Source organism: Lucilia cuprina, chromosome 6 (genome assembly GCF_022045245.1).
Source record: "Lucilia cuprina isolate Lc7/37 chromosome 6, ASM2204524v1, whole genome shotgun sequence".
NCBI lineage: Eukaryota > Metazoa > Arthropoda > Insecta > Diptera > Calliphoridae > Lucilia > Lucilia cuprina.
Genome location: NC_060954.1, coordinates 51,188,919 through 51,201,701, shown reverse-complemented (window position 1 = coordinate 51,201,701; position 12,783 = coordinate 51,188,919). Strand labels below are relative to the sequence as shown.

The following is a 12,783-nucleotide window of genomic DNA, read 5'->3' as shown; positions in this document are numbered from 1 at the left end:
TTTTCTGCAAAGAAACAACAAAGGAAAGAAGAGACAATAAGAAAAATTATAAACTTTAAGAAAAAATAAATAAATATGTTTGTTAAGTATAAAAAGGACAAATTGTTTATTAAAGAGGATTTCCTTTATTTCTATTATAATAAATATAAGAAAATAAATATATACAAATATATACAAAAATAAGAAATTATGGCCGGATCTGAGGGAAAAATCTTTTACAGCGAAGCTTGGTAAACTATTACCTGTCATATGAAAGTTATACAGTTAAATTATTATCACTGCAACCATTTCAATTTAAAAAAACATTTCATACATTATTTTTTTATTGATTTTAACACTTGTTATTCAATATTAAAATTATCAGTTTAACAATTAACATCCACTCTTTTATTCACTTAAAATGTGTCAAAAACATATAAGGAAATAAAACATAATCCAATTCACCAGAAACTAACAATAGTTGAACTTTAAAATAATCATGTTTTGTTATAATGTATATTTTTATACATATTTTAAATAGCCATACAAATCATTTTAGGAAAGTTTTTTTTGAAAATATTTTTAAATATTTTAAGGATGACAGAATGGCAGAAAATAACGCGTCGTTATTGGAGCCAATTGGACCCAATGAAAAAGTGTCAAAGTTGAGTTAAAATCAAACTATTTATTACATTTGAAAATAATAACTCAATTACTTATGAAGCAATTAGTTTTTATTTATTGATTCATACTACTGACTAGACTATAGACTAGACTATAGACTAGACTATAGACTAGACTATAGACTAGACTATAGACTAGACTATAGACTAGACTATAGACTAGACTATAGACTAGAATATAGACTAGACTATAAACTAGACTATAGACTAGACTGTAGACTAGACTTTAGATTAGACTATAGTGTAGTCTATAGTCTATCTTTCTATCTGTCTATCTATCTATCTATCTATCTATCTATCTATCTATCTATCTATCTATCTATCTATCTATAGACTAGACTATAGACTAGACTATAGACTTGACTATATACTAGACTATATACTATACTATAGACTAGACTATAGACTAGACTATATACTAGACTATAGACTAGACTAAACATTAGACTATAGACTAGTCTATAGACTAGACTATAGACTAGACTATAGACTAGACTATAGACTAGAATATAGACTAGACTATAAACTAGACTATAGACTAGACTGTAGACTAGACTTTAGATTAGACTATAGTGTAGTCTATAGTGTAGTCTATAGTCTATCTTTCTATCTGTCTATCTATCTATCTATCTATCTATCTATCTATCTATCTATCTATCTATCTATCTATCTATCTATCTATATATCTATCTATCTATCTATCTATCTATCTATCTATCTATCTATCTATCTATCTATCTATCTATCTATCTATCTATCTATCTATCTATCTATCTATCTATCTATCTATATATCTATCTATATATCTATATATCTATCTATCTATCTATCTATCTATCTATCTATCTATCTATCTATATATCTATCTATCTATCTTTCTATCTATCTATCTATCTATCTATCTATCTATCTATCTATCTATCTATCTATCTATCTATCTATCTATCTATCTATCTTTGAATGCTCCCAAATCAAGTTTTAATTAATCACACATCCGGTAATCGGTCCTCACTTTTTCCTTTCTTTACATCCTAATTGTTTTGAATTGCACATATTTTTAAGGACTAAATTCCTACAGACAAATAAGCAATGTCATGTTATGAGATTACTGCTCCTTAGCAAATGACTTTGACAAACAACAAAAGTTATTGATTAGCCACTTAAGTTCTTTTCCGTAGTCGTCTTATACACTTGTCCATAATGTCTAATGTCCTAAGTAATTATTAAAAACACACACTTTAATCTTTTTCTTCTCAAACTTTTGCATTTTACAGGTGACATTCAATAAACGTAAATTTGGTGTTATGAAAAAGGCCTACGAATTGTCGGTATTATGTGACTGTGAAATCGCCCTAATCATCTTTTCGTCCAGTAATAAATTATATCAATATGCCAGTACCGATATGGATAAAGTTTTACTCAAATATACAGAATATAATGAACCCCACGAATCATTAACTAATAAAAATATTATAGAGGTAAGTTGTTCGACATATCGATATTAAAAATAGATACATGTGTATGTATATAGAAATGTGTATGTACATAAGTCTATTATTTACCAACTAGTAAATAGATTATTATTTATTTATATTTTCATTTTCTGTTTCATTTGTGTTATTATTGTTTTCATTTAATAATAAATTATTCAAATATTTATTGTACATATTAGTGGAAAAGGCAGACAAATAACATGAAAAAATAACAAAAGAATGTGAGAGATAAAGTAAGAAACTTGAGAAAAATTATGCAAAATTAATTGAGTGAAAATAAGATAAAGTGAGGAAAAAAATAAAATTAAAAAAAATAAATTATAAATATAATATACATATAAACAAAATATATAAATATATAAGTACTTATGTTTTCTTTAAGAGATCTCAAGACGATAAACGTACTTCCTAATAACATTATTAACGTCATTTGTTAGGCACCGTGGAACGGATCAAGTCAGATAATAAACAAAATTTTAGGTTATATTTTCGTATTTAACAAACCTTTCAAATTTTGTAAGTCCGATTTTATATCATCAAAATACGATATATGATATATGTACATAGTTTCTACTAGAATCTTAGTTGATGTAGTATATTTGTGTTTAAATTTCTTGATTTCAACCACTGTGCCAAACATATTTCTAAGTGTTATCTTCCAAACACTAATGTAAATGTCTTGTTGAATAATTTATAAAGTTTGTTTTTTCTTCCTTAACTGTTTTGTTAAAAAATTATTTTTCTTTTTGCTTCAACATTATTATTGTTACAACGAACTTGAACTTGTGTGTTTGAAGAAATTTCCATCTACAGATAGTAGTGATCAGACATGGATAATTCAGTATTATAGATATTTTTGATTTATCAAAATACTGTGGTTACTCCCGAGACACTTTTGTTACTTTTTGTAACAATAGTCTAGTCTAGCCAATAGTTTAGTCTACAGACTGATATTAGCCTGGTATACTCTAGTTTATAGTCTAGTCTATAATCCAGTCTATAGTCTAGTCTATAGTCTAGTCTTCTCTAGTTTATAGTCTAGTCTATAGTCATCTATCTATATATCTATCTATCTATCTTTCTATCTATCTATCTATCTATCTATCTATCTATCTATCTATCTATCTATCTATCTATCTATCTATCTATCTATCTATCTTTGAATGCTCCCAAATCAAGTTTTAATTAATCACACATCCGGTAATCGGTCCTCACTTTTTCCTTTCTTTACATCCTAATTGTTTTGAATTGCACATATTTTTAAGGACTAAATTCCTACAGACAAATAAGCAATGTCATGTTATGAGATTACTGCTCCTTAGCAAATGACTTTGACAAACAACAAAAGTTATTGATTAGCCACTTAAGTTCTTTTCCGTAGTCGTCTTATACACTTGTCCATAATGTCTAATGTCCTAAGTAATTATTAAAAACACACACTTTAATCTTTTTCTTCTCAAACTTTTGCATTTTACAGGTGACATTCAATAAACGTAAATTTGGTGTTATGAAAAAGGCCTACGAATTGTCGGTATTATGTGACTGTGAAATCGCCCTAATCATCTTTTCGTCCAGTAATAAATTATATCAATATGCCAGTACCGATATGGATAAAGTTTTACTCAAATATACAGAATATAATGAACCCCACGAATCATTAACTAATAAAAATATTATAGAGGTAAGTTGTTCGACATATCGATATTAAAAATAGATACATGTGTATGTATATAGAAATGTGTATGTACATAAGTCTATTATTTACCAACTAGTAAATAGATTATTATTTATTTATATTTTCATTTTCTGTTTCATTTGTGTTATTATTGTTTTCATTTAATAATAAATTATTCAAATATTTATTGTACATATTAGTGGAAAAGGCAGACAAATAACATGAAAAAATAACAAAAGAATGTGAGAGATAAAGTAAGAAACTTGAGAAAAATTATGCAAAATTAATTGAGTGAAAATAAGATAAAGTGAGGAAAAAAATAAAATTAAAAAATTATAAATATAATATACATATAAACAAAATATATAAATATATAAGTACTTATGTTTTCTTTAAGAGATCTCAAGACGATAAACGTACTTCCTAATAACATTATTAACGTCATTTGTTAGGCACCGTGGAACGGATCAAGTCAGATAATAAACAAAATTTTAGGTTATATTTTCGTATTTAACAAACCTTTCAAATTTTGTAAGTCCGATTTTATATCATCAAAATACGATATATGATATATGTACATAGTTTCTACTAGAATCTTAGTTGATGTAGTATATTTGTGTTTAAATTTCTTGATTTCAACCACTGTGCCAAACATATTTCTAAGTGTTATCTTCCAAACACTAATGTAAATGTCTTGTTGAATAATTTATAAAGTTTGTTTTTTCTTCCTTAACTGTTTTGTTAAAAAATTATTTTTCTTTTTGCTTCAACATTATTATTGTTACAACGAACTTGAACTTGTGTGTTTGAAGAAATTTCCATCTACAGATAGTAGTGATCAGACATGGATAATTCAGTATTATAGATATTTTTGATTTATCAAAATACTGTGGTTACTCCCGAGACACTTTTGTTACTTTTTGTAACAATAGTCTAGTCTAGCCAATAGTTTAGTCTACAGACTGATATTAGCCTGGTATACTCTAGTTTATAGTCTAGTCTATAATCCAGTCTATAGTCTAGTCTATAGTCTAGTCTTCTCTAGTTTATAGTCTAGTCTATAGTCTAGTCTATAGTCTTGTCTATAGTCTAGTCTATAGTCTAGTCTATAGTCTAGTCTATAGTCTAGTCTATAGTCTAGTCTATAGTCTAGTCTATAGTCTAGTCTATAGTCTAGTCTATAGTCTAGTCTATAGTCTAGTCTATAGTCTAGTCTATAGTCTAGTCTATAGTCTAGTCTATAGTCTAGTCTATAGTCTAGTCTATAGTCTAGTCTATAGTCTGGATTCTAGTTTAGTCTATAGTCAATCGAAAAAATAGTTTAGTACTTTAAAACCTAAAAAGTGTCATAGTTTTTATAAGTTAAATTTAAATTTCCCATACCTGGTAGAGATTATTCAACTTCTAAGTTTAATAAGTTTTTTTAGGTTCATTATTTATTTATCATGTTAATTTTTACTATATATATATATATATTTATGTAAAAAAATGTAAAAGCTAAGGTTGTTGTAGGAAATCCCCAATTGGATAAAAGAAGATTTGCATGATTTTTCAAAAGTGTGTAAAAGAAACAAGTAATAAAATAGAACTAATGTAGTTTGACAGTTTTGACAAGGTTTCTCATTATTTTCGGGTTGTGTTATTATCAACTCTCGCTCTCTCTATCATTATAAACAATAATCATCACCATAAAAAAAGAAAAACTACACTCAACTTTTTATTATTTATTGTATTGATGTTTCTTATGTAATATACATTTATCTTTCGTAAATACGAATTACTTTGAAACAAACAATAAATTGTAGAAAAAAAATTAACTTTAATTAAACATTTTTCTTTTTTGTTAAATTTATAGATTTTATCTTGTCCATTTCAGAAGGAAAACAAAAATGGTGTCATGTCACCCGACTCACCCGAACCAGAAGCCGATTACACTTTAACACCCCGTACCGAAGCCAAATACAATAAGATCGATGAAGAATTTCAATTGATGATGCATCGTACACAGATGGCCGGTGGTGCAACATCGGCACGTAATATGACAAATGCCAATTATACGTTGCCAGTATCGGTGCCAGTGGCGGGTGCTTATGGTGATAATATGCTACAGTCGAGTCCACAAATGTCCCACACAAATATTAGTCCACGACCATCGAGTTCGGAAACGGATTCAGGTGGGATGTCATTGATAAGTTAGTAGTGTTGAAAACACGCACACAGCACATTCTTATTTCATTTTGTTTCGTTTATTTGTTATGTTTGTATTTGTTTTTTTGTTGTTGTTTTCCTTTTTTAAGATTTTTTTTTCGTTTATTGTTTTTTTTTTTATTATTTCTTCATATTATAATCAACATTCGTTTTTATTTTATTTAAATCCTATTATTATGTACTAACATTAACTAAATATTATTTATAACTTTTCGAAAGATTTAAAAGGGTTCGAAACAACATAAAATAGAAAATTCAGAAAGTTGTTTTAATGAATACTTCACATTTTTCTGTTTTCTTTAATAAAAGACAAACCCTTTTGTATTTCTACAATCTGGCAGCCTTGGTCTTATAAATTGTGTTTATACTAGGGTTCTAAGTTGAAACGACTTGACTTTTCGTTTTTTTTTGCATTTTATGCAAGGTCGATTTTTCGACTTTTTTCATTTAGTTAAAAGTCGACTTTTAGACTTTTAGTATTTTATAAATAGTCGACTTTTCGAATTTTTCCCACTTTTCGACTTTTTTGCGACTTTTCTACTTTTTTCGAGTTTTTCGGACTATTTCAAAGTTTTTGACTTTTTTCCACTTTTCGACTTTTATTTGCAGAATCGATTTTTCGACTTTTTTCATAGACGTTAGTTGAGTTATCGACTTTTTTGGAACAACTTCAAGTCTAAGTTTCTTTGTAATCGGTTCACTAGTTTGGAAAATATTTCTATTCAATAGAAAACTACTTAATTGTATAAGTGCACACGATTTGGTAACCCTGGAAATTATATTTTTATATGCTTTAAGAGTTCCCCTAACAAATGTACAAAGGTTTTTTCTATCGGTTAAGAAGATTTGGAAGTATTAAAATGCCAAAGAATATTTCCATTTTTAGCATATAAACTGGACTTGACAACTCTGAAAATATAAATTTGGATTTCGTCCTCTATTGCACCTATCACAGGGTCTATGTTTTTTCAAAATCGGTCTAGTGGCTTTCTAGATATTTCATATTATAGGAATCGTAATTTTTTTCTGAATTTCCGTGATATGGCAACCCAAGAGACACATAGTAATTGCGTTATATTCCGGAATACACAAGTTCTCAAGTTTCTTTACCAAAAGAAAGGAGGATGTACATATATACATTAAATTCGAAGAAATACACCTAGGCCTCTATCGGGCCTGTTGTGCGCTTCTTAGCCAGTGCCTCAGGTGGGAATCTAATCCACCACCTCCGGTCTACCAGACTAGAACTCTAACCACTAACCTACCAGAGGCTGCAGGTTGCCGTAAGTGAAAAACAAATCTGCTTATTCACTACGTAACGAAACGTAGAAACTAATCGCCAGATGTAAAATTAAGTTGATTTAGAAAAGTTAATTTAAAATTGCAATAACTTTGTTATTTCTGAACCGATTTTAATGAAATTAATGTCATTGGAAAGCTAAGAAATTATACGATTGTTAAGATTATCCCAAATTTACAGAAAATAGTTTTATTAAAAGGTTATTAAAAATTATATATACCGAACTTTTACTTCTTACCCAATTTCTCCTCTTTCCTATTACTTACGAGTTGTTTCTTTTATAAATTTATCTTTACCTTCCTACCTCCCTCCCTTACTACACCTTTGCATGATTGTCGTGATTTTTTACTATTTTGTTTGAATATTATTATAAATTTTCCGTTAATAATTTAATTTTTTTATATATTTTTTTCTCTTTTTTTATACAAAACTTTAAATGAAATTACAACTATCATCATCAAATTAATTTCAAAAAAAATCTTACGTTAAACCAACATCTACATCAAACTACAACTACATAAATATCATCATCATTATTACGTTTCTAAAATCATTATTTTTCTTCACCACTACTACTACAACAACATTATTATAAAACTATATAAACAAAAACAACAAAATACATAAAATTACATTGGCCATTATATATATACAAATTATATAGTTTATCCATCTGGTTCTATGTTGGAGATGTCCAATGGTTATCCTCATTCACATTCGCCGCTTGTTGGTTCTCCCAGTCCGGGTCCAAGTCCTGGTATAGGTGGGCGTTTAATTTTTACATTACAAACAAAATTACATTTAATAATAATAATAACTAATTAGTTTAATTGAATTAAAAAAAATAATTTAAATTATAAAAAATTTTAAATTAATTTAAAAATTTAGCAGTAGTTAATAACATTAATTAAAATTTAGCATGTTTTAACAAAAAAAGCTTTTAAAATAATTACTTAATAATCATATTATATATATTTGCAATCATAACATCATTATCTTATTTAAATCTATTCTGAATACAATTTTCCTGGAAAGGTATAGGAATCATGTTTTATATACAAAATTGTTGTTCGGAATAGTGTTAATTATACCTTAATAGATTCTTTAGGATTCAAATCGGAATTTCGTCTTGATGTTTAAATTATCAATTCCTGAGTTATTAACAGTTGAAAGAAGGATATTAGAAGGATAGCATCACTATCTTATTTAAATCTATTCTGAATACAATTTTCCTGGAAAGGTTATTCCTATCCCATGTTTTATATACCAAATTAGGAAGGATAGCATCACTATCTTATTTAAATCTATTCTGAATACAATTTTCCTGGAAAGATTATTCCTATACCATGTTTCATATACCAAATTAGTGAAATTGTTTTTCGGAATAGAGTTGATTACTTTAGGATTCGAATCGGTCTATCTTCTTGATGTTCAAATGTCCAATTTCTGAGTTATGAATATTTGAAAGAAGGATATTCTGATATCATCTTCTATAGTAATGAATGAAAGCTTATTGTACCACTTACATATACATATATAAGACACAATCGAAGAGACATTTGTACGCTTTTTTTCGGGAAACATTTGATACATTTTGAAGACTTCTTATTATATATAGCGATCTACGAAAGGACTTATTATTCAATATTCAAGAAGTACGTTTATTGGACGAAATCTTTTTAGAATTAGAATCAGTATTCCTTGTCGGATATAACATCTGAAATAATAATTATCCCAAGAATATGTTCTTTATCCATTCGCCCAATTTATTTAGCCTAAGAAGACTTCATATTATATATAACGATCTACAAAATGAAAGGATCTACGTCTCTTGTATGCAATCCCTTGAAATATGAATAAGTGTTATATAAATCGATCTCTAAAAAATGATTGTCCAATATTAAGTATTAGAATCAATATTTCTGGTGGGATGTAATATTTGGAATAAAAATGTTCCCAATCCTGTTGTGAAATTTGTTGATGGAATTTTGTAAACATTGAACAGCTGTTCAATAGAAAATAAACTATTGTGAATGAATTGTTCACAACAAGATCACGTAGCAATTTTCTCTTCGAAAGAAATAAAAATTTCAAGGGAACAAAATTTTCACTTCTATTGGTGATAGAGGTGAATTACTTATTCATTCTGAGGAAGCTTCTCATTGGGATTACCCAATGAAATATTGGGACACATCCTTCCAAAATTCCAAGTAAATGATTTTATTGATCACACTTTTATCTACCGAAATTCTATAAGGATCAGTCCACACTAGATCTAGTACACCTCCACCCTCCTCACATAACCCTTTTATATAAATTTATATAATAAATCAATGTTTTAAGAGAAATTTCCACAAAAAATATTTATTTTTTTTAACAATGTATCACACTATCGGTTTATAATTTAACCAAAACTCTATATAAGTTTCATTTATGTTCAAAATTTTTTAATATAAAGCTTAAAACAGCCAATAATTTAGAAAATATTGAATTTTTGATAAATTTTAGTTGTTTAAGACTTTAAGTTAGGAATAACTCGAAAAAGCAAAAAGTTATAATAGAGATTTGAACCTTATTTTAAAGTCAACCGATTGGACTTTCAGATGATATATCAAAATATTGTTTTCGTGTTATTATAACATTGCGAATATCGCCAAAAATGGGACTTTAGGTCAGGATAGCTTGAATAGCTCAGGATGAAATCCGAGGTTAGATTTAGCGCAATCCAATTCATTGGAAAAGTGTACTTTGGTCTCTGAGTTTGAAAACGTTTTTCAACTTTAGTGTTCGTTCTTTAAGGATATTTTGAATTTTGATAACTTATTTATAATCATTTACCAAAGGTTTATAGAACAAATTTTGTATGAAAATTTGATTTATAAACCTTTGATAAAAGTTTATGAATAAGACCCAAAATGTATAATAGAGATTTGAACTTTATTTTAAAGTCCACCGATTAGACTTTCAGATGACATATCTTCGTGCTATTATAACGTTTCAAATGGAGCTTTTTCAAACTTTAGGTCAGGATAACTGGAACACGTAATGTCACGAAAGCCGACTAGATTTAGTGCAGCCCAATTTATTGGAAAATTTACTTTGGTCTCTGAGCTTAAAAACGTTTTCAAGGATATTCTGAATTACAAAGGTTTATTTAGTTCTACTTATTCTAGTCTTCAAAAGAATCTAACAGATCCCCATTATACGAAACAATTTTCTTAAAATTATAAAACTTTATAAAACAAACTGTTTCATACAAAATGTTACCCTTTAGATAGATTCAGTTATAAAGTTTTTCTATAATAAATAAACAAATTTTAAACAACATTTTTCCTTTAAACAAATTTATGTAAATAATTAGCATAATAATAAAAATCATATGAATAAGAAGGAAAAAACATAAAAACCACAATATAAATATATTTTAAAGCATGTGTTATTTAATTTAATAAAATTTTTATTAAATCTATGTTTTTAGTTAACAAGTTTCATAATTAAATTTAAGCATGTTACTCTAACAATATTGTTTTAAATTAAAACACATATTAAACTTATAATTTAAAAATTTTTAATAAACCTTTAACAATTTTTTTATTTAGCTCATCAATTAAGCCATAAACAACAATCGCCGGGCAGTCAAAATGGTAGAGCTTCCAATTTACGTGTGGTTATACCAGCGCCATCAATTGCTCAAAATATGTCCACCACAGATGAGCTGGCATATGGAGATGTAAGTATTTTTTTTCGTATACTTAACACACTTATGTTATTAACTATTCCATTTTATTATTTCCTATCAAAACTAGCGTCACAATCAAACATCATTAAATACTCCTGTGATGACATTACAAACACCCATACCAGCGCTTCAAGGTTATCCTTTTGTACCACAAGATTTCTCCATGAGTACGTCCGATGTCATGAGTCTGCCCTCATGGAGTACGCATCAGGGTTTGGTACATCAATCGGGGTTAGTATTATATTTATATTATATACCTTGTCTCAGCATATATTGTAATTAAAGTGAATATTTTAGAATATCCCATTTGTCGGTATCAAACAGTACACCACCACCTGCCACCTCTCCCGTCAATATTAAAGTCAAATCCGAGCCTCAATCTCCGCCGCGTGATCTCTCTGGTGGTCATCATCAGCAAAATAGCAATGGCTCTTCTCACACCAATACAAATGCTGCAAATGCCAATGGCAGTGGCGCCAATAATCACTCCAATTTGGGTTCTAATAATCTAAATAATTCTCTGTCTATTAGTACGCATGGTTTAGGTGTGGGAGTTGGCGGTGGCGGTTCAGTTGGTGTTATAGCGGGTACTAGTCCTGGTGGTGCTGGTGGCGGCGGCGGTGGTGGTAGTGGCGGTGGTGGTGCTTCAAATTCTTCCTCGACTTCTAACGGTTCGGCCAATGATCAGGCCACCAATTTAAGTGTTTTAAATCATACCCAGCAACATTTGGTCATGGCTGGCTCAAGACCATCCTCAACGGGTCATTTAACACCGACGCCTGGTATGTATTTGTTATGTTTTTTAAACAAGTTTAACTGTACTTTTTTCTCTAACTGATTATTTTACTAATATTTGATTTTATAATTTTGTTTAACTTGATTTTTTATTAAAATTTTATATAAAAGAGATAATCTTATGCTGAGAAAATGTTTATAGAATCACGTAATTTACCGCTAGTTTACAGTCTTTAGTCTAGTCTAAAGTTTAGTCTATTGTCTAGTCTATAGTCTACTTTACAGTCTAGACAATAGTATATAGTCTACTCTAGAGTCTAGTCTAGTCTAGTCGATAATCTTATCTGTCTATAGTCTAGTATAATGTGCAGTATATAATCTAGTCTATAGTCTTGTCTATAATCTAGTCTAAAGACTAGTCTATAGTCTAGCCTATAGTCATATCTATAGTCCAATCTAAATTGTCTATTCTATACATTAGTCTATAGTCTAGTCGATAATCTAGTATATTGACTAAGTCTATAGAAAAGTCTATAGACAAGTCTATAGAAAAGTCTATAGACAAGTCTATAGAAAAGTATATAGACAAGTCTATAGACAAGTCTATAGACAAGTCTATAGACAAGTCTATAGACAAGTCTATAGAAAAGTCTATAGACAAGTCTATAGAAAAGTCTATAGACAAGTCTATAGTCAGGTCTATAGACAAGTCTATAGACAAGTATATAGACAAGTCTATAGTCAAGTTATAGACAAGTCTATTGTCAAGTCCACAGACAAGTCTATAGACAAGTCTATAGTCAAGTCTATAGTCTAGTCTATAGTCTAGTCTATAACCTAGTCTATAGTCTAGTCTGTACTCAAGTCTATAGTCTATTCTATAGTCTAGTCTATAGTCTAGTCTATAATCTAGTCTATAGTCTAGTCTATAGTCTAGTCTATAGTCTAGTCTATAGTCTAGTCTATAGTCT

The 12,783-nt window shown here is 28.5% G+C and overlaps 1 protein-coding gene across 3 annotated transcripts in view; it reads left to right on the top strand.

The window, feature by feature from the left end:
* Positions 1-3,612: 3,612 nt before the first annotated feature.
* The window catches only part of LOC111682145 (myocyte-specific enhancer factor 2), a 12,225-nt gene continuing 3,054 nt past the window's right edge, over positions 3,613-12,783 (top strand). For 2 of the 3 annotated variants that reach the window (XM_046954393.1, XM_023444051.2), the window contains exons 1-6: positions 3,614-3,836; positions 5,707-6,022; positions 8,003-8,101; positions 10,938-11,068; positions 11,145-11,308; positions 11,375-11,859. In XM_046954393.1, the coding sequence (XP_046810349.1) occupies positions 3,663-3,836; positions 5,707-6,022; positions 8,003-8,101; positions 10,938-11,068; positions 11,145-11,308; positions 11,375-11,859 (1,369 nt within the window). In that variant the 5' untranslated portion in view covers positions 3,614-3,662. Of the gene's footprint in view, positions 3,837-5,706; positions 6,023-8,002; positions 8,102-10,937; positions 11,069-11,144; positions 11,309-11,374; positions 11,860-12,783 lie in introns of all 3 variants that reach the window. The other variant, XM_023444053.2, reaches the window with a different exon arrangement.